The sequence below is a fragment of the Ursus maritimus genome, unplaced genomic scaffold (genome assembly GCF_017311325.1).
Source record: "Ursus maritimus isolate PB19 unplaced genomic scaffold, ASM1731132v1 scaffold_3, whole genome shotgun sequence".
Taxonomy (NCBI): domain Eukaryota; kingdom Metazoa; phylum Chordata; class Mammalia; order Carnivora; family Ursidae; genus Ursus; species Ursus maritimus.
Window position 1 is genome coordinate 1,497,145 of NW_024425563.1, and position 21,715 is coordinate 1,518,859.

The window sequence follows — 21,715 nt, forward strand, 5'->3', positions numbered from 1 at the left end:
CCAGCTCCACAGAGCAAGAGTTCTCCAATACGCACATAACGCTATACTGTTATGTTCTCCAAGAAAACCGGACCAGAGCACTAGGCCTCCGCCAAAGAGGAACAAGTGGAGAAGCCAGAGGGGCAACACTGACCCCCCCTTACTCATTCAGGACCATGGGCTCTGTGGTCGTTACACAAGTTACATGAAAACCGTCTTTACTATGGCCGGAAACCAGTTTAACACGTTACATATCTATGTGGATTTTTAAGTCCTACTCCTTGCCTTCTTTCAAATTACGCGTGTGCAGGGATGCCCGAATATGACATTTCGTCCCTAAGGAATTACGGAGGGCACCCGCGCCTCTCTCACCTCCGCACCTCCGCCTTCTGGTTTCTCTTAGCACATCTCACATTTCAAAGGCTTCCCCTTATTTCTCCTTCCAAAATGGGCTGCTTCTAGGGTATACAGACAAGTCTTTAGGGAAAACTACTTTACTGGATGGCTTGTGGCCCTCCAAAATGATGTGGAATCCCAAAGCCCCAGACTCCATGAGTGTGATCTCATTCAGAAGGAAACAGGGTCTCCGCTGGAGACAGAGTTAAGATGAGCTCGGTAGGGTTGGTCTGAATCCAGGAGCACTAGTGTCTCTATGAGGGGGAAATGTGGACAGTGACACACAGGCAGAGGGAGCACAACGTGCAGACACAGGGAGGAGATAGCTACATGCGAGGACCACCTAAGGCCGCCAGAAGCTGCTCCCTCCCAGGACCTGGTCTCCCGCTCCCGGCCTCTAGGACCAAGAGGCATCAGTTCCTGTTTTCAGCCCCCAGGCCCATGGAAGTGTTTCGGCCACCCCAGAACACCCCATGGGCCTAAATGCACGGGCTTCTCGTTCTACAGGACAGCCAGCCTCTGGGAGCTGCCCCGCCTCTCCTCCTGGGGCATCCACCCCTTCCTTGTTTCCTCCACTCCCTCCAGGACTGCTACACTAGTATCTAAGCAAGGACTGTCTCAGGCACAGTCAGTAATGCACAAACATTTTATTCCAGACGCGCTTCCCGTTGGGCAGGCCCCCCCCCCCCGCAAACAAGGACACCCCCACTCACTGCCCCACGGGCAGCCCCTCCAGCTCCGGCCCGCTGTCCTCGCTCAGCAGCTCCTCGCACTCCTCGCTGAGCTCCTCCACGTCCCCCGGACTCGCCTCATCCTCACTGGACACAAACTCCAGCTCCTCACTCGGAAGCTCGCCCTGGCCCCGGCTACAGCCTTCACTCGGCTCATCTTCACTACAGATATCAAGTTCCTCGCTAGAGATCACATCCAAAACCTCGCTGTCCTCTTCACTCTGGGCGTCTTCCGCCGAGTCCTCAAACCCGGGCTCCAACTCCTCACTCGCCACCTCCTCGAACCCTGGGAGAGCAAAATGATGGGCTCACTACATTAAAGTTAGATCTGGTTCAGAACAATTAGCTATACCCTCCTCGACAAAATTCCACTTCCCTCCAAAAGCCCGCTTTCCCTGAGCTGACAGGCCCTATCCCGTCTCCATGGCCATGGCAGTTTCTTTCACAGACAAGGCTTACAGGATTGATGCCCTTACGATGGGAAAATGGGCTGAATTGAATGGGCCCTCAGGGAATGGTTTTAGGTGTTAAAGTTCGGCTTTTACTTTCTAACAGGAGAATAGAAGTAAATAAAAATGTTAGGTTATACCCAGACAACTCTTCCAAACATATTTCTGCTGGGGCTGCAATGACTACGAGACCCTAATATTAGTTACTGGTCCATCTTAGAACGTTGAGGAATGGTGTCCTGTAAAAGTAAACAATGAACAGATCACCCTAACTCAAGTTAATGCAATCCCTTCCAATCGACGACTGGACAAGAGCTCATTTTGGTATGCTCAATATTTGGGGAAGGATTTAAACAAAATCAGCTGCCCGCAAACCTATCACTTGCACCCTCTCTCAGGGCCAGGGAGGGCTCCATGTAGGTTGAGGAATCCACATGACTACCTCTCCAGGGGATGGCAGTCGTGGTCACCGGGCCTTCAGCATCAGCAAGGCCCCAGGCCCAAGCGCTCTACCACCACCTGACAATTCTCACTGATTGGTCCTGGGGCACAGAACTGCGTACAGTCTGTCCAACACCCTTCACACCTCAATCCTTCCCACCAGCTCACTCACTAGCTCTTTCAAGTTTTGTCCCCTTTCATTTAGGGAGTCAGACATGGAATTTTATATTCTGATACCCGCAAAGTGCAGTTCGGAAGGTCTTAGATTCTGACCTACTTTTCTCAGAAGGCAGAACAGGAGAGGGGAAAAAAAAAGTAAGTCATGTGAAAAAATTAAGACTAAAAGTTATGTGCTACTACAAATGGACATCCTAACAGGGCTAAGTAAAAAAAAAAGATGCAGTTGCGGGCTACCATCAATGACACCACTGGCAGAGCAGAAACCCCCAGCCCTGCATGAAAATCCAGACCACACATACCCCCGGCAGGCTGTACCGTTACTTCGTACATGTAGTAGCCGTGGAGAAGCTTCTTTTCCTGTGTGTAAATCCTTAGAGCCTGAAAATGGAAGTCACCTAGAACACCTACAAGAATGGATTGAAGAAATATCACTGCCACACTGATCATGGGAAACATAAGGGAAATGCCTATTCTTAAAAACTGAGCATCTCAGTATCTAAAACGGAGGGCCCGGTGTCTAGAATTACAAGACTAGTTATCTCTTAAACAGGAAACAAGAAATTTCTGCTAAAATGTGCCCCGTGCCCACGACCTCAGTGAACTATGCGTGGATAAGACACCCATACACACATCTCACAATGTAGAAAACGCAGAAGTCAAGAGGTTAAATAGCGTATAGCGGGTAAAAAACTGAAATCACGTCCTCATTTACACCCAATTATCATCTCTACACCTTCTTCACTCTAGAAAGAACTGCTCAACGAACACCATTCTTGAGGAAGCTCGGCCTGTCAGACTATTTTCCCAAGGAAAACAAACTCTGGCTACGATTCAATCACTAAGGGACTCCTCCCCAGAGTACACCATGAAGATCTAAGGCGCGCCTGGCCTCCGGCTCACAGAAGTCAGCCTGCTTTGCCAACCCCCTCCCCCCCGGTTGAGGTGCGCTAGAACCGAAACCCTTGGTGGCAGAAGATCCTCCCTTGGCCACGAAGACATACACCCAACATGGCCCTGCTCCCCCAAAACAACACATGTGCAGTTCGCTAAAGGTTGTAATGAGACACAGAAGTAATTTTACCACAGGAAAGATCATGAAATTCTTTGTACTTTCCTTACGGTAAGATTTGTTACATACACGAAAGCCAATTAATAAAGGATGAATATAGTACCTCGTATGTTAATGGGGAGGCTTCCCGATCCATGCTCTGTGGCAGCAGTATTAAAGCAAAAGTCTTCGAAAGACCAATTTCCTCTTCACCCCTAACTTACCCTCACTGTATTATCCGTGGATGAAAAAGCTAATCTATGCTGATATATATTTTACCACTACCCACCTCCCTCCATCAGATACCCTCTTCAAGTCAGGCCATACCACAGTAAAAAATAAGGAAAACCTCTCTGAATCCCCATCTGAAATAAACTCAAGGGCCATACCATTTAAAAGGCCCCAATACCTACCGGACATGGCAGCGAATTACTCTTCTTCATGCCTAGGATGGACAAGGGTCCACTCATTTCTCCCCTGTTAGGTGTAGACAGAAGCTCTCTTCTGGTTTCCCTCCTGGAGGGGTGCAGGTGGTGCTTGGGCTCTCCAACCAGGTTCCAGGCCACAAAGGATGGAAGCACAGGCTGGGTCCCCCACAGTGAGCCAACACAGAAATGGCTGGGGCTGGACCCAGCGCGCCCTGGCCTCCGAGTTTCCCAGCACCCTGGGGCAGCTCCGGCCACCGCGGAGAGGGCACGCTCTCAACAGGCGGCGCACACGTACTCCCCACCCCACCTGCGTTGGAGACACGAAAACCTGGCATCAAGCATCGGTGCTAAGAGGTGCAGTTGATGGGACAAGCCATTCTGCAATGACACAGCAGCTGGAACACCACGATCTCCTTTAGCAAAAACTACTCTCGGCCATTAGCATCTGCGCTGCCTTGCTCTAGAGATGTCTAGAGATGTTCTTTTCACCAACTGTGAACTCAACAGTCACAATGCACCATAGTTAGAGAAACAGAGACAGGTTTATAGAGCCAACGTCCTCTGAACAAGATCTGCTACAATGCCCAGTATCTACCCAGAACAACTCGGGCCAAATTCACATAGAACTCCATGCTCAACAGCCAGCAGCACCTCCAAGCCCCCAGAACCTGCATCCTTACCACTGTCTGAGGGGAAAAAAAGGGATGTTAATTGGGGCCATACATTATGAAGAAAATAAATACGTTCAAAGCTTTATTATTTTCATGTGCAAGGCGCTCGTTCAGAACCCTCTGCTGAAGAGGAGGAAACGGGTTTCAGAGCCCCTACACTGCTTCAACAAAGATGAACAACAGTGCACCATGGCGATGGAGCGGAAAAAGATGCCCGTCTCATCGGAGTCATGGACATGCCCACGGAACAATGAACTTACCGAAGAAGTCGAATGAAAACGGGTCCCTTCCACCAAAAAATTCCCTGAAGACTTCATCTGGGTTACGGAATGTGAAGCCAAACTCGAACGGACTGTCGAAATGAACTCCACCTACATAATATAATAGACCTTTTAGTTTCTGAATTCTTGCACTTAGTAAGCAGTTACTCATCTACACAATATTCTATAAATCGGGACCTAAATAAAAAAGTAAACGGCTCATGCACCTGTGGCCGTTTCACAGCCTGTGCACCCGCGTGCGGCCTTCGCGCTCCTGAAGGTCACAGCAGCGTGGCCACTGGTACTTTCTCACCGTCTCTACAACTGCCATCCACACACAGGAAACACAGTTTTCCCTTCTGTCGTGAAGCGGCATGTACGCCGGGCATAAAAACATTCGCTCGTGCTCGTCACCCAGGTCTGTGCTCAGTCTGCAGCACTAAAATCCCAACGCCCGCTGATCAGGCCGTCACAGGGACTGCTGTCAAACACGCGCCCCCGTGTGAGGCCGCCGCCACCGGCTGTCAGGCTCATGGGTACCGTCTGCTCTCTAGGCCCTGTGAACATTCTGACCCGGGATGAGGTACAGATCTGGGAGCACTAACTCACAGTGCGGCAGCACAGGGTCATAACCGACTCCGCGTGCACGAAAACTACCTCAGCACACACTGTGTCGCCTAACACAAGGCTGTTCAATGTGGCCCACCTTGCCTTCCCGCCTGCAATCCAGCCTTTCCAGGCTGCATTTGTGTTTCCTGAAACATGCCCCAGTGCAAGAAAACTGACAAATCCAACCCCCTGTCAAGACCTCCCAGAGCCAGATGGCCTCCTTTGCTCACTACAAAACCAAGAGAAAAATCGACATTTACGTACCTCCACCTCCACCATTTAACCCTTCTTTGCCGTATCTGTCATAGATGTCCCGTTTTTTTGCTATAAATTTAAAAAGGAAAATCAGTAAAGACGAAGCTCTTTCCCCTCAAAATTCACCTAAGTATTTCCAAATTGTAAACCAAAGAACCAATGCAGTTTTCAAGGTTTCACAGTTTTAAGGAGTTAGGCCTCTCTTACTTTAAAGAAAAAAGGGGAAGAGGGGAAATCCAAGTATATCTCTGTAAAAACTCAGGAAAATGTTTAAGTAGAAGTTTAAAACGTGATTATAAAGTATTTCTTTCAGCCTACTGTGCACAGAGCATGTGGCTCATGCATCCACTAAAATCACACTGCAAGTTATGAAACTACTCCAATTCTAGACGTGTACCTTCTTACTACAAGGTCCAACTGGGGGGACAAGATCTGTGGCATGGAGAGGAACAGGTGGCCTTGGTGAGGCAGGAAATCAATGTACTAAAAGCCAGATGAGGAGCCAACTTTAACCCCGCAGGCTTAATCCCCTTGGAAGAACAACGGCCCAACCAAGCCTTGATGATGCCTGCTGTCCTCTGTCCTCCATAGTTACCCTCTGGAACAACTGACTGCACTGCAGCCCTGGATGGACAAGCGCCTTCTTTGGATGCCATGCGTTTTCCCCCCGAATACCAGGTCCTACCAGACTGTGAGGTAAAATAACAGGCGTTATGGGGAACCGTGTACAAGCAAACCCTGAAAGTCAGTTTATGGTAACCAAGCTCTAGTAAGAATGGTAACCACACTATGAAGGACTTCCTGGCTGGAGGCTGCGTAAGAGAACGTGAAAAACACTCTCCCTCAGAAAAGGGGAGAAAAGAGAAACAACAGCATCTTTATGAAAATTTAAAGGTTCTCTTCCTGACAAATATCAAGTTTGAGTTCAATTTTTTTTTTTTTACATCACCTGACCAAAGTAAGAAAAACAGTTTGGGTTTAGTCCTCAATTTTTCTCATGCTCCTGGTCTGTGAATCCACAAATCTGAAGTGCTGGATCAGCACACACAAGGACCAAACAACAAGATAATGACACTGAGGTCCCACAGTGCTCCCCATCAGCCCGGTTCAGGAAACCGCTACCAGGGGCACCTGGGTGGCTCAGTGGGTGAAACATCTGCCTTCGGCTCAGGTCATGATCTCAGAGTCCTGAGATCAAACCCCACATCGGGCTCCCTGCTCAGCAGGAGCCTGCTTCTCCCTCTCCTCCCCACTTGTATCCTATCTGTCACTACCTGTCTCTCTCGCTCTCTCTCTCAAATAAATAAAATCTTAAAAAAAAAAAAAAAAAAAAAAGCCTTTCTCTGGTGACCCTGACAGCGCGTGGACACTCGGAGCAAGCACCCGCACCCTGCAGCCGGTGCCTCCTACTCCGACCTGGTGCCTCTGCCCCGACTCACACCAAGTCATTCGGCGCTGCTTCCTGGTGAGGCAGTGAGAGCAGATGACCAGTCTTCTAACAAGCTCCACACTGCTCTCCCAAGCCCAGGACCCGCAAACTTCTCCTCACCAAGAACCTGCTGACGGAATCTGGTAACAGCTCCCCTTCCACTTGATTCAGGAAACCAGGCTAATAGATGGGACTTTCAAAAGCCTATGCTTTCCAACACCTATGCTCTCGAGCTGGGCCCAGGAACACACCCCTCAAAGTTTGGAAGTCTAAAGCTCAGCCAGATATTCCCAGAAACTAAGGAAGTCCTTGCACGCAGTGAAAAATCAATACATTAGCCAAGTGTCTTTAAGCAGAACGGGGATGAGCGATCACTGCACCACCAACAGACTGTGGCCGCCGCTGCCACACAATGACCCAGATGGGATTCCTATGCCCTGATCTGTCCTGTCAGTCCTCAGACCAGGCTGTCAGTCCTGTTTAAAATAGCCATCCTGAAAGAAACTGCTAGAAGCCAGGGTGCCCCACAGCACTCACAGCTAACTGTATCGAGTATCTGCCAGGAACATGAGTCAAAGCTTCACAAGAAAAGAAAGAAACTTCTTTTCTCAGTGCCCAAAACCTCGGCCAGCCACAGACATACTCCACTGGCCCTGGGGACAATCTGAGCTCAGGGTAGGTTAACTCACCATCTGATAACACCTCATACGCCTCAGCTACTTGTTTGAACTTCCTCTCAGCTTCTTCTTTATTCTCCGGGTTTTTATCTGGATGCCACTTCAGTGCCAGTTTCCGGTACCTTGAAAAGAGTCAAAGGGCAGTGGTCACATCCATGTGCAGAAATCCAATGGCTGTGGAACATCATGAGGCTGGGAAACGGATGCAGAGCTGTAAACTCGTGAGATGAACATCAATTTCAAGAGTAAAAACTCCCTTTCCCCCACCACGAAAGAAACAAGTTCTCAAACCCACCTAGCAGAATACAGGAACGTGAAAATGTGTGAAGACCAACGTGTGCAGAGTGAACTGGTCGTGCAGCTGCGAGAGCACAGCACACAGGGGCAGAAGGCAGCCCTGGTAACGGGGCAGGGAGGCCCCGCAGCACTGAGCCGCCTCGCTCGTCAGCGCGCCACAGGGGGGCTGTGCCAGCACCATTCACAGAGCACCCCGTTCTGCATTCAAGACTCACTGAAGGCTCCAATTAACAGTAACAATTACAGGCTTTATGTTTATTTTTTTACATGCTTTTTAAGCGCACACACACACACAAAATCTTTTCTACTTAGCTAAACATAAGCACCCCACCTGTGGGGCGGGGACGGGATTAACACAGGAGGGGCATGCCCCTCAAAACCAAGATTAGATGACGAACCAGGCGGTCCTCCTAACACTTGACAAGTTGTTGACGTAAGGTTGCTGTGGGTCAATTTAATTGTAGCCTTTTCATCAAAAACCTTGGCTTGAACTTAAAATCTGGTTGACACTGGACACTGGACTCCACGACACTAAAACAGTACTTTTCTATCTCTGTGGACCTAAACAAGCAACAAGCAGACCAAAAGCCCTAAAGCGCTACAAATCCTCAGTAAAAACTGGCAGACCATGGAAAAGACCAAAGAGAGAGAACGGTCTGTTTGCACCTGTGTGTTGGTGTGAAAACAAAGTAATGTAGGAGAATCCAGGCAGGTTTTATTTGTACATACAGGTTTTGTAAAAGAGTACTCAGTTTGTTTTTTAAGAGTCAAGGCATAGCACATGAAGTGCGTAGTGTATCAAGTTGTCTCTCGCTGTCCGCCTTGAGACTGAAGCCTGGCTCCACACCAGGACTTGCGCATCAAGGCAGGCAGGCTGTCACCTGGAGAGAGGGAACACACAGGGCCCACGACTCCCAACACAGGTAAGACTGCGGGAGGGCAGCCACACAGTCACTCCTCCAACAGAAGTTTTTCTCATCACTGCACATGAACAAAGCCTGGAGTCCACAAAATGGACTGAGAACACGCACCACCCATGGGTGCAGTTTTGCTCATGAAAAATTAAAAAAATAAAAAAATTTTTAAAAAGGCTGGAGCGCCTGGGGGCTCAGCCAGTTAAGCGTCTGCCTTTGGCTCGGGTCACGATCCCAGGGTCCAGGCACAGAGCCCCATGTCAGGCTCCCTGCTCAGAGGGGAGTCTGCTACTCCCTCTGTGTGCCACTCCCCCTGCTTATGCTCAAGCATTCTCGCACTCTGTCAGATAAATTTTAAAAATCTTAAAAAAAAATAAAATAGGGTGTCCGGGTGGCTCAGTCGGTAAAGCATCTGCCTTCGGCTCCAGTCATGATCCGAGAGTCCTGGGATCGAGCCCCGCATTGGGCTCCCTGCTCAGCAGGAGCCTGCTTCTCCCTCTGCCTCTGCCCCTCCCTCATTCGTGCGCTCTCAAATAAATAAAATCTTAAAAAATAAAATAAAAATAAGACTAAATTCAATCTAAGTTAAGTCTTTATTTAACCACACACTTAATGGGAAACTCCATTTGCAGGTAACAGCATTTTCTAAGTTCATACATCAAAGCCATCCTGCAGACACTGACTGCTCTTGATTGCAGCTCAGATCGTGATCTCAGGGTTGTGAGATCAAGCCCTGTGTCCAGCTCTGTACTTCGCACAGTCTGCTTAACACATTAAGGTCAAGTGAACCAGACAGATCCAGTTCTCCTTGAGTACCACCTATGCCCTCGGCTTTGCCCCGCACAGGGGCCAGGCCTGGTCACAAAGGCATGGGTAAGGCTGACAAACCGTATTGGGGACCAGATGGGTTCTAGAGGTACAGGCTAGGGCGACTCGACAAGAATTTTTTAAAGCAACTATACCAAGGTATATAGCACCATACTCTAAGAATGGCGAGTGCAAGACAATCCCATTCCAAAGTCCAATGTCAATGTTCTCTGGGATTATTTCACATCCTCAGTGTTTGATGTACTTTAAGCAGCCAGCAGAATCCACTGTCCCAAGGCAAAGTAACAAAGGAAACCAACCTTCTTATCCCTCAATGACAAGTGACAGGCTGGGCCTAGGTCTGAGAAGGCAAAAGTTAATTTGTTAACTGCTCTGTCTGAAGGTAAAATTAAACAGCAGCATTCAAACAGTGTTATGTAACATGGCCCATTTCAACATATAAAAAGTGACAACACCAAGGACCAGTGCACGGGAGCGCAGATTCATTATTTCATAAATACAGTTACTTACGCCTTTTTAATATCCTCGGCTGAGGCATGTCTCTGCACGCCTAGAACTTCATAGTAATCCACCATGTTTTAACAGGCTGTTGGCGTGAATCCTGCAATTAGAAATCCACGGTCAATGACAGGATTGTCAAGGTTGGGTTCATCGTGGGGGAAGGAACACAGCAGGAGAGGGAGGGGCATGTCATCTCACCTGAGCACTAACCACTAGTCAGGCTGGGCCCTTGTATGGGAACAGATTCCAAGACTTGTGCCCTAAGACCCTGCTCAATATAGAATAAAAAGCTCTGAAAGAACCTAATAATAGCTGCCTAAACTAAATAAAACGAACAGGTGACTCAGAGGCAGACATTCAGGGCCCACTTGACCACCAGCTGACGGGCCCTTTGTGAGTATCTTGTTTTCCTGACACGGGCCGTGCTCAGGGAGCTTCGGTTACCTCCTTCATTCAGTGCATTCCCGTGCCAGGCATTGGGCAAGACTGCACAGCCACCAGGATGAACACACTGTCCCTGCAACGTGGGAGCCACGCAAAGACTGGGAACGCGCTGACTTGCATCGCCCCTTCACCCTCCCCCAAAGTCTCTGGGTAAGAAAAAGGAAAGGTCTCTGACAACACAGCTATCAGAGTACCTTTACCCTCTGGCTTCAAACTCCCGTCCATCCACAAAACAAATGTGGTATTGCCCTGCTGTCAATCCGAATTAGAGAGCGTCCCTACAGATCACGCCTTCGGTGGGAAACTAGCAGCAGCCATTTGCCTTGCACTTACCCGTGTCACTTCAGGGGGCAGGACAGTGAGAAGCGGTTCTACTTCTGCCACCTCTAACAGGGAGGGCCGTGGGTCCCACAGACCAGCCACAGGCATGCTACTTCTTTAAGTGAAATCTGATGAATGCACTTCTTCAATCTGGGTAAAACACTTCATTCAGCCACTGACCAAAAACTTACGAAGAAGAGGCCTACCCTCTAATGGTACACACACACTTCCCCCACTCAACTATCAGACCTGAGACACTCTGACTGGGAGTACATGCAGTCATCGTCTTCCTAAGGCCACCGTGCCGAGGCTGAACGATGTCTAGGTTACATGATGCCACAGCTAGCAATTTTTCCACTGCTCAAAACAAGATGCATACAGTTGTTGCCAAAGTTTGGGGACCAATCCATCGTTAAAAAAAAAAAAATTTTTTTTTTAAATCTAGTATTACATCTTGACTCAGCATCTGCATGGACCAGCCAAGCGTTTACAGACAAACTGTTATTTACAGGGTCAGAAGGGGGCACCTGGGTGGCTCAGTCAGTTGGGAAGCGGACTTTCAGTTATGGCTCAGGTACCTGATCTCAGGGTCCTAGGATTGAGCCCCACATCCGCTTCCTGCTCAGCGGGGAACCTGCTTGGCCCTCTCCCTCTGCCCCTCCCCCGACTATGCTCCCTCTCTCTCAAATCTAAAAAGTAATAATAATAAATAAAGGGCCAGAGGAAACACATGAAATCTACTTGTTACTAATCCAGGAGCTCGACACAAGAAATAATTCAAAAATACCACAGGATGATCTAAAATAAACGAGATCCCCACCACCACCTTGAAATACCTAGAAATGTTAAAGTCCAACAAACACGTTTGAAGAAGAAAGCTGAGCTGCCAGAAACAACCAGGGAGTTTACACCAGAAGTGGTAATCCCCACATGGGGGAGGGGGTCCTGTGTTCTCAGGACAGGACCCGCTTCTGCAGCACAGGAAGAGCAGCTGCACTGAAGATACACACATACACACACACACCCTCGTATTGTGGCTCCCAAAGGGCTGTAACTGCAAGAAAGGGGGAGGAGAGAAACCCTCTTGGCCCCGCTGCAAAGAGAAGGAAAAGCCCCCCTGAGCACTTGAAGCCTGAGGGCTCACCCAGAGGTGCAGAACGGAATCTCAGGACCTTCTTACCCTGCGATGCTCCACGCTCGGCACAACCACCAAACACGACCCCGGATGGTGGGGCAAATGCAGGTGCACCTGAGCACTAAGTACCTCTACGGCTAAGTCACACACATGCCAGCAGAAAACACAACCCCTGCTCAACAGAAGCTGACAAACTCTAGATACAAGGAAAGCATCAAGAGGAGTGAGAACACCTCCGAGAATCTGAAACAAAGGACATGAAAGGGAACATATAAAAAAAGCACTCAGGGGCAGCTGGGTGGCTCAGGTCATGATCCAGGAGTCCTGGGATTGAGTCCCGCATCAGGTTCCCTGGGGCTCCCTGCTCACTGGGGCGTCGGCTTCTCCCTCTGCCCCTCCCCCCACACCCCCACACCTGTGCTCCCTTGCTTGCGCTCTCAAAATCCTTTTTTACAAAGTTAGTTAATGAAGACAGCATTCACAAAATAATCACAATAACCAATGGAAACCACACTGGAGGTGGAGAGCGATCTGTTCTGGAAATGATTAAATTATTAGCCTGCCCATTTAAAAGCAGATTAAACCGAGCTAAGGAGAGTTTGTGCTGTGGCGGTGAGTCCTGAGGAAAGGGAGGAAGAAGCTCACACACCAATCTAAGGAGAAGCAGGCCGAGACCAGCGAGGAGACAGAGGTGGTACTCGACCTGGCTACTCATCTCCAGAGCTGACAGAACCACAGCGTGGTCAGCTCCTCCTGTCCCAGCTGGACTCCAGTATGACAAAACCGTCGAAGGTGTACCACAGGTTTGGATAGACGCGTAGACGGTAAAAGGATTACAATGAAGTGAATTCACACATCCATCACCTTAAATAGATACCATTTCTTTTGAGAGGTGAGAACACTAAGATCTCTCTCAGCAAATTCCAAGTATTCGGCACATTATTAAGCAGCGGTCAGCATGCTGTACCACAGGAGGTCCCCAGAACTTACTCAGAACTGCAAGTCTGTACCTATGACAGACACAGCTGCCGCTTCCCTTCCCCAACCCCAGGTGACCACTCTTCCACGCTGTTGCTATGGAGTTCAGCTTTCTGAGATTCCACACACGAGATCACACAGTGTTTGTGTCTGGCTTATTTCACTTGGCGTAACATCCTCCAGGTTCATCCATGGTGTCACCAACACCAGGGTTTCCTTCCTTTTCAAGGCCGACTAATATTCGGTTCCACAGGGTCCTTTCGTTATGTGTGGGTCGCGCAGAGCCGCACGCTGTCCCCCAGACAGCAGAAGCAAGCGGGCACGGAGAGAATGGCAACAGCAGGCCCGCAGGGGTATCGGCTACAGAAGGCACAAGAGGGGAGCACACACCAGAGGAGATGGGTCGTACGTGGAACGTGTAAGATCCCAGCCAGGGTGCTGGGAGAAGTGGGGAGACGCTGCTCAAGACGCGCAGACATGCAGTGAGGATTCTGTTCCGGAGTGTCACGCCGTCAACACTGCAGTAAATACTTCAGAGCCCCTAGAAAACGTGACCTGAAGTATGTTCTCACCACAGGAAAGAAATGGTTATTGTGACGTGACAAAGTGTTGAGGCGGCTGGGGACCACAGTGCAACACAGAAGTATCTCCAATCAATTCCATCTCCACAAAAACAAAGAACACAACAAGCACAATTCTACACGTTCTACAAACAAGAACTCATTTAATATTCAAATACTTCAGTAAACATAACTGTAAATAAGATTAAAGACATCTTAAAATTCTATTTTGTTTTTATTTCTCCAGTTTCACTGAGATACAACCAAACAGAACACTGTGTAAGTTTAAAGTATACACTGTGCACCATAATTTGATTAAGTTCTTTTAAAAGCCCCACTGTTTCCAAGAGACAGAAAAATCCAAACTCCCAGAACCTGAAAGATGCACAAGGCAAACACTAGGAAAGTTTCCACAGCAACGTGACTCTCAAGAAGGATCCACCAGAATGAGAACATTATCAGGAACAAGGACTTTGTGAGGGTAAGAAAAGGAATTCTGCAACAAACATGGCCTCAGAACACCCAACTGAAAGCAGCCGACAAGGCAAACAGAACTTTCCGGCAAACAGAACTTTCCGAATGCCAGAGGCTGGGGGGAGGAACTAGCTAGCGTGAACTGGGCAGTTCTGAGGCAGGAGGGGAGAGAGATGTGGCAGTAGTATGCTTTAATGTCACTGACCTGCACACTGAAAAACTGTTAACAGTACATTTTAGGTTATATAAAACATAAACTATGTTAAGATTTATAAATAAAGGGGTGCCTGGGTGACTCAGTCGGTTAAATCATCTGCCTTCGGCTGAGGTCATGATCCCAGGGTCCTGGGATCGAGTTCCACATCGGGCTCCTTGCTCAGCTGGGGAGCCTGCTTCTCCCTCTGCCTCTCTGTGTTCTCTCTCTCAAATAAAATAAAATCTTTAAAAAAAAAAAAAAGATTTATAAACAAAACCTTTTAAAAGTTTTTATAGATATTTTAAGTTATATACATGTTGTTTTTATAAATAAAACTTTCTTTTTTTATGGGGGGGGGAGCAGAAGCAGAATCCCAAGCAGGCTCCACACCCAGGGCGGAGCCTGATGCAGGGCTCCTGCCCACAACCCTGAGGATCACGACCTGAGCCAAAGTCAAGGGTCAGATGCTTAACCCACTGAGCCACCCAGGAACCCCAATAAAAGTCTCTTTTAGGTAAACTCTACCCCCAATGTGAGGCTCAAACTCAGGACCCCAAGAAATCAAGAGCTGTATGCTCAACTGACAGAGCCAGCCAGGTGCCCCCAAATAAAAACATTTTTTAAAAGGCCCATCCACAGTCATGTCATTTAACAAACCTCTTGTAGCTGACATAAAATAGGGCCCTGCAGCTAACAATTAGAAAATACACGTTCTTGGGACACCTGGCTGGCTCAGTCGGTAGAGCATGTTACTCTTTACCTCAGGGTTTTAAGTTTGAGTCCCACGCTGGGTGTAGAAATTACTTAAAAATATAATCCTTAAAAAGAAGAGGGGGGAAGGAAAAGGAAAAAGGAAAGAGAAAAATCCATGTTCTTATCAAACATGTGCCCATTTGGCCAAGCAAAACTTAAAACATCTAAGCTTTGGAATGCTTACAAAAACAACGGAATAAAAATGGAAAACAGAAGCACAAAACCAGAAACGAACAACTGGAAACAAAACTCGTTTTCAGAAAGCCCTTGGGTCAAAGATCTCATGAAGGAAATTAGGATATATTTAGGTGAAATATCCTATCAATTTGATCGCCTGACGGAGAAATTTACAAAGGAAAGTATAACCTCACATACAGCAATAACAGTTCTAGGGGTTGGAAGGTTAAGAACTCAGAAAAGACTTGAACAAGACTTGCCATTTAAGAACACCGAAATATGTACTTTTCTCAAATAGATTCCCAGGATTTTTTTAAATTACAAATTAGGGAGAGAAAACTATATGGTGAGTATTTTCTCGTAATTTCTTCGACTTAACGTTAAAATCCAATTAGCTGTGACAGACACATAAGAAAGAAAATGTTGGGGCGCCTGGGTGGCTCAGTCGTTGAGCATCTGCCTTCGGCTCAGGGAGTGATCCCAGATGGGATCGAGCCCCACATCGGGCTCCTCCGATGGGAGCCTGCTTCTTCCTCTCCCACTCCCCCTGCCTGTGTTCCCTCTCTCGCTGGCTGTCTCTCTGTCAAATAAATAAATAAAATCTTTACAAATTAAAAAAAAAAGAAAGAAAGAAAGAAAATGCTGCTGTGGAGGAAGACCTTCCTCGGCCCTGGGGTCCTTCCAGCTGGGCTCAAGAGCCACATCCACATTGACAGGAGAAAACTGCACGTGACAGGCATGGACAGGAAATTCCAAAGACAGTAAGGCAGCAGGAAGCTTGTAGGAGCTCAGGAGAGGGGAGGGTCTGAGGACAGGAAGGGGAGGAAGACCACTAGCAAGAAGGAGAGAGGAGAGGTTTGGAAAGACAAGGTTGCTCTGTATGCACACGAGTTCCTTAAGCAAAGGGGAGTCTCTGTTAACAGAGCCCTTCCTGGTGCAGGCTCTCCTTTCCGATGTAAACTGAGGCAGCTTAGGGGGAGGCAGAAGTCTTTTCCTGCATCTGCTGGGGTTTGATTACTTTTTACTCCAATATAGTCTCTCTGCAAAAGTGGCCCATCCTGGGGCAGCCTGCCATGAACCCCTACAGTATTAACAGGACAATGTACCCATGAGAACGTGGTTGTTCACAACATAGTTTTTGCAATTCTGTCTGAATATGTCCAACATAAAATACTGAACTATTTGAAATGCAATCAACTGCACAAGACAGGAGTGAGCACCCATTTTTAAAAGGTTTCCTTGCTGGTAGTTACAACATTCAAAGCATACTGGTCGGCCAGTGACAGCAGCCAAGTTCAGTCTCAAAATTACTAGCCACAGAAGAGGTCACCGATTCTCATGACCAAGAAGCACAGCAAGCTCGTATCTTCAGGAAGTAAACACCTGACCACTACCCACAACACAGCAAGGGCAGCCAGAAGCAGCAGAAAAATCAGCATCCTAGCATCCCTACTTCAAAGGGCTAATAATTAACTACGCCAGCTTACTGTCCCTTGTGGGCTCCAGCTGTTGCTGCACGCATCTGGGGAGCATCCTGGGATTGCCCCGCAGTGACAGGACATGTCAATCCACGGTTACCAAGCAGAACAGAGGGAGAAATCTCAGGACTAGGCTCCCAATTCATAACAGATGAATCATCACCAGAGCCACACGTGGTCAGAGGTCATCCACTGCATCAGATGCCACTGCCTCAGGACGTCCTTGGTACCACTTCAAAGCTGGTATGCAAGTCCAAACGGTTGCTCTTTATTTGCACGGATGTACCTGTCTCTGTGCAAATGATGGTAGCGTAGCAGCAAGATCAAGGCACTCAGTGCAGAAGTGGGTGGAAACGTGGCTTCAACATGCCATGCAGTAAATGCCCTGGTCACTTAACTACCGACAACATCCCCCGGGACACGCCTGGCTGGGGGGGGTGGGGTGCACAAGCACCATCAATTAGCAGAACCTGGGAAACAAGCAACACTTGAATGACGGCTAGTCATCTTTCTAAAAGGCTACTCCCTGAAGAAAACGCAAATGAACTCAATGAGACCAAGTATCTGGAGAGTCCAAAACCTCACCCTCCCGTCACCCCTTCAGCACAAGGCTGTTGGTACCGCCGCCACCTTTCTCTGCTCCTGCACCCAGTCCCGTCTAGCTCTCCCCAACACCAGTACCACCGCTTGAAGCTCACTCTCACTGAGGTCAAGAGGAAAATCTAGCACAGTTCGACTCCCCAAAGCCCTCAGCACACAGGGGCTTTCCAGTCCTGTCCCCGTCTTCTGATCTGCTCTCCCAACGAGCCTTGTGAACACAGGGTAGGGAAGCTAGAGTTCAGAAACCTCTTCTCATGCTATACTCACGTGTTTTCATCCACTCCATTATGCAAAAATACCATCTCTTTCGCAACGACTCCCAAATTTAAGCTCCAATCCTAGGTCTCTCTTTGGCACTTCAGACATGAATAGACAGATGACTACCTGACAGAGCTACTTGGCGTGTGACAGACCTCCCAAATAGAACAGGACCGAATTTCACTGGATGCTCCCTACTCCACTCCTTGTCTTTCTCTAGTAAATTCTGCCTTCCACTTCCAGGCTTTTGACTGGAAACTTCTGCCCTCATCAATACTGCTACCCACCCCCGACATACACACAAAGTAATCCACAGTTCTGTCTGGTGTGACTGCCAACTACCTCAAACCCCTTCAACTTTTCTCTATCTTTAATGGCACCAGCCCCTCCTCCTGCTGGAGCCTCTTAATCATACCCTCTTCTCTCACAGCCAAGGTAAGCTATAAATACACAGGGGCCATCACAGCAGATACAATATGATGTCCGCACTGGACACAACCAGCTACAAAGGACACGGTCAGCTCCACTGGGGATCACATGGAGTGAGGCTTGACTTCACTCGCAATGCTTGGCTCTGGGGCAGGAAAAGTACAAGATGAGCCTAGGACATGCTACTGAGCAAAAAAGTAAAGGTGCTAGCAAAAACTATAGGCCTGATCAAAAGAAAAAAAAAAGAAGAAGAAGAAGAAAAGACCAGAACTATAACATCCTGGAGGTGACTAAGAATAAATGGCAACTAAATGCCACCTGGGCTGGTGTGTGGAGCAAGAGGAGGGCAATACTGGAATACTGGCAGGATGCGAATCAAGTTCATAGTTAACAGTATCTTAGTAATGCTGACCTCTCAGTGTCAGTAAATGGCCTGTGGCTACACAGATTACTAAGGAAAGCTGGCTCAAAGGTAGACAGGAAATGCACATACTGTCTTGATGACTACTGTAAATCTGAAATCACTCCAAAGTTTAAAAAGGGGGGGGGGGAGTCAAAAAGAGAAAGTACAGCGGGGTCAAAAGGACATCAGAACAAGAGTGATGTAGCACACACGGACCAGAAGGGAATCAGACCACCAGAATGACGGTCACTCGTTTAACACACACAGCAGCGTGAGAATCAAAGATTTCCTCTGCCGCCTTTCTCGTACAAACTACATTCACAACCAAATAAATGCCAAGCCAACATTCTAAAATTCCCACTAACAAATGCAGAAAAAAAATGCTAGAATTAGAAGTTTCGGGGCGCCTGGGTGGCGCAGTCGTTAAGCGTCTGCCTTCGACTCAGGGCGTGATCCCGGCGTTCTGGGATCGAGCCCCACATCAGGCTCCTCCACTAGGAGTCTGCTTCTTCCTCTCCCACGCCCCCTGCTTGTGTTCCTTCTCTTGCTGGCTGTCTCTCCCTCTGTCAAATAAATAAATAAAATCTTAAAAAAAAAAAAAAAATTAGAAGTTTCCCTCTGAAGATAACCTAGTGCTTCTCGAAGCACAGACTTGGGCCAGCAGCACCAGCGTGTCCTTGCTAAATAAAAGGACCTTTAAGTAACCAAGTTTCAATTTTGCCTCATAAAGCATACCCACTACAATAACTACTAATTAGTCCAAACTTTCTCTGCCTGAACTCTAGGGAGCAGCCATCAACGGTGGACAGTTACTGGATTCTTTACCCTGAACAGCAGGGGCTCCAGGGAGTTGTCACCCCTTGGTCCCTGGTTCAGGTTACACAACGCAGGCTCAATTTCTCTTTCACACAGAGGTCTTCAAACATTCAGGGGCTTTATCTTCACGAATTTTTCACTCTCTCGACTAATACGGCCTTACATTTCTTGGCAGTCCCTCCTAAGAACACGGCTTTGAGCAAGCTCCAAGGCTCCAAAGTCCTTAGTACCCAGAATCCAGCACAGATGATGCAGGGATGGTCAAAAGTCACCAACGAAAGGTAACAAGACTACCGTACTTCTCTGAACCTGGACCATCAGCGCTAGGTCAACTCTCCTAGGAAACATTCCTGAATTCAATCATCAACATAAACTGAGCTATGTGCCTTTTTGAGTCTCTCGTCACTGTCCTGCCTCTCATTACTGCCTCTGTGCAACCACGGCTCTTCGGACAAATGAACGTCAGAGTTTGCCCCATCTGTTCCACCTTGCTTATGCTGGCCCACTGTTCTGATCAATCAAAACCTTTTTGATACCAATTCTACCATCAACATAGTTACTCTCAATGAAAACAATGACATAATTCTGAATGAATTTAATCATACAAATTTACTATTTATAACAACTGTATGCTAGCTTTGGGAATAAGTCACCAAGTTTCAAAGTCAGACACGTGAACAACTTAGTCATAGACAGTTAACACAAATATGCGAAGAGTGTGGGGGAGAGGGTATGGAGACAGCGGGGCAAAGAAAGCGTGAAAGAACACTGCCACTTCCTGAAGAACTGGAAAACAGAAAGCAGCTCCCTGTGCAGACAGGTCAAACCTTCCCAACTGGAGTGACAGCACGCACAGACACAACTATGAAAGCACGTGGCCCACGGGAGAAGCAACAAGCTAGGAAGGCAAGACTTTAGAGCCTACCTGGGAGGCTCAAGAAGATACGATTCACCAATAATCTTAGAACATGCCGAAGAAATAGGACTTTTCGACTATTAGAAAAACGGTTTTTAAGCAATGATCAGGGGTGTATTTGAGAAAATCACTTGTAAGCACAAGATAGGTCAACTTTTTTTTTTTTAAGATTTTATTTATTTGACAGGGAGAGACACAGCGAGAGAGGGAACACAAGCAGGGGGAGAGGGAGAGGGAGAGGGAGACGCAGGCTTCCCACTGAGCAGGGAGACCGATGCAGGGCTCGATCCCAGAATGCTGGGATCATGACCTGAGCCTAAGGCAGACGCCTAATGACTGAGCCACCCAGGCGCCCCAAGATAGGTCAACTTCTAAAGGAAATATGAATGGGTGGTGCTGGGGGAGATCCGTTAAAAAAATATCTCAAATGAAATGCGTATCTGAATCAGAAAAATAACAGTAGGAATGAAAGGGAGTAGTCAAGGGGCACCTGGGTGGCACAGCGGTTGAGCGTCTGCCTTCGGCTCAGGGCGTGATCCCGGCATTCTGGGATCGAGCCCCACATCAGGCTCCTCTGCTATGAGCCTGCTTCTTCCTCTCCCACTCCCCCTGCTTGTGTTCCCTCTCTCGCTGGCTGTCTCTATCCTGTCGAATAAATAAATAAAATCTTTAAAAAAAAAAAAAAGAAAAAAGAAAGGGAGTAGTCAAGGGAAGAGAGATTCAGGAACCCCTTAAGGGTCACCCACTACAGCAATGAGATTTCGTTAACGGGGTTCCATGCACAACCACAATGAAAGCTTTTCTTCAATTTCTATTGAAAACAGTATTAAAAACGTTTTAATCCACATGATAACAAGTTTGTACTAGTGAGGTTACGTTCAGTTTAGTAATAATTCAGGCTGCGTTATTAGCCTATTCAGGAGGAAATGTGTCCCTGTCTCATGCCAGGCATTACAAGTACATATGGAATCACACCACAGCTGAGGGGCTCAAAGGAACAGTCAATCTGAATCCCCAGTTTGAGCGGAGAACTCTCCTATCAAGCTATGCTGTGAGTGTGGGAGCCAAACAATGCTATTCAAAGACATGCCTTACATCTCAACACTACCTCTTTAACAAATGCCAAAAAGATGAACAAGTTTTACCATAAATTCAAAAACATGCTCTATAAAGACAATAAAAGGAAAATACCCTAAGGTCTACAAATAAAGATCCAATGAGGCACTGAGGACCCTGGGCATCGCGTCGGGAAGCTGCAGAGAAGGCTCAAGTCCTGACACCACCGCGTCCACCCACAGTGTCAGCCCCAGGCTCAGTACCTCCCCCCCCCCCCCCCCCCCGCGTCGGAGCAAGTAAGGGTAAGAGGAGTAAGTTAAACTTAACAAAATCCACCAATTATCGATGACTAACCTCAGAACTTTATACAAAATAAAATGCCATGTATACATCTGCATCGGTCATTTCCCTACAGAACGCGCTATTTTAAAATATTAACAGCATTTTCTAAAACAAGGATGTAAACCCATACACTAAACGTATGGCCAATTGTACAGTATAGGATAAAAGCAACCTGGAAACAGAAATACTACCCAATTCCAAAACAACTTTAACTGCTGCTAAACCAGAAGAGATGCAGATAAAATGAACATTTCACATACAGATTATTTCCTTATCCACAGATAAA

General features: G+C 47.6%; 1 protein-coding gene across 5 annotated transcripts in view; it reads right to left on the reverse strand.

The window, feature by feature from the left end:
- The window catches only part of DNAJB6 (DnaJ heat shock protein family (Hsp40) member B6), a 71,930-nt gene that overhangs the window by 36,477 nt on the left and 13,738 nt on the right, over positions 1-21,715 (reverse strand). For 4 of the 5 annotated variants that reach the window (XM_040643751.1, XM_040643752.1, XM_040643750.1 and 1 more), the window contains exons 2-5: positions 10,103-10,193; positions 7,566-7,675; positions 5,457-5,516; positions 4,584-4,694 (exon numbers count right to left, since the gene is read on the reverse strand). In XM_040643751.1, coding sequence (XP_040499685.1) covers positions 4,584-4,694; positions 5,457-5,516; positions 7,566-7,675; positions 10,103-10,167 — 346 coding nt within the window. In that variant the 5' untranslated portion in view covers positions 10,168-10,193. Of the gene's footprint in view, positions 1-1,010; positions 1,393-2,475; positions 2,581-4,583; positions 4,695-5,456; positions 5,517-7,565; positions 7,676-10,102; positions 10,194-21,715 lie in introns of those variants that run through there. The other variant, XM_040643753.1, reaches the window with a different exon arrangement.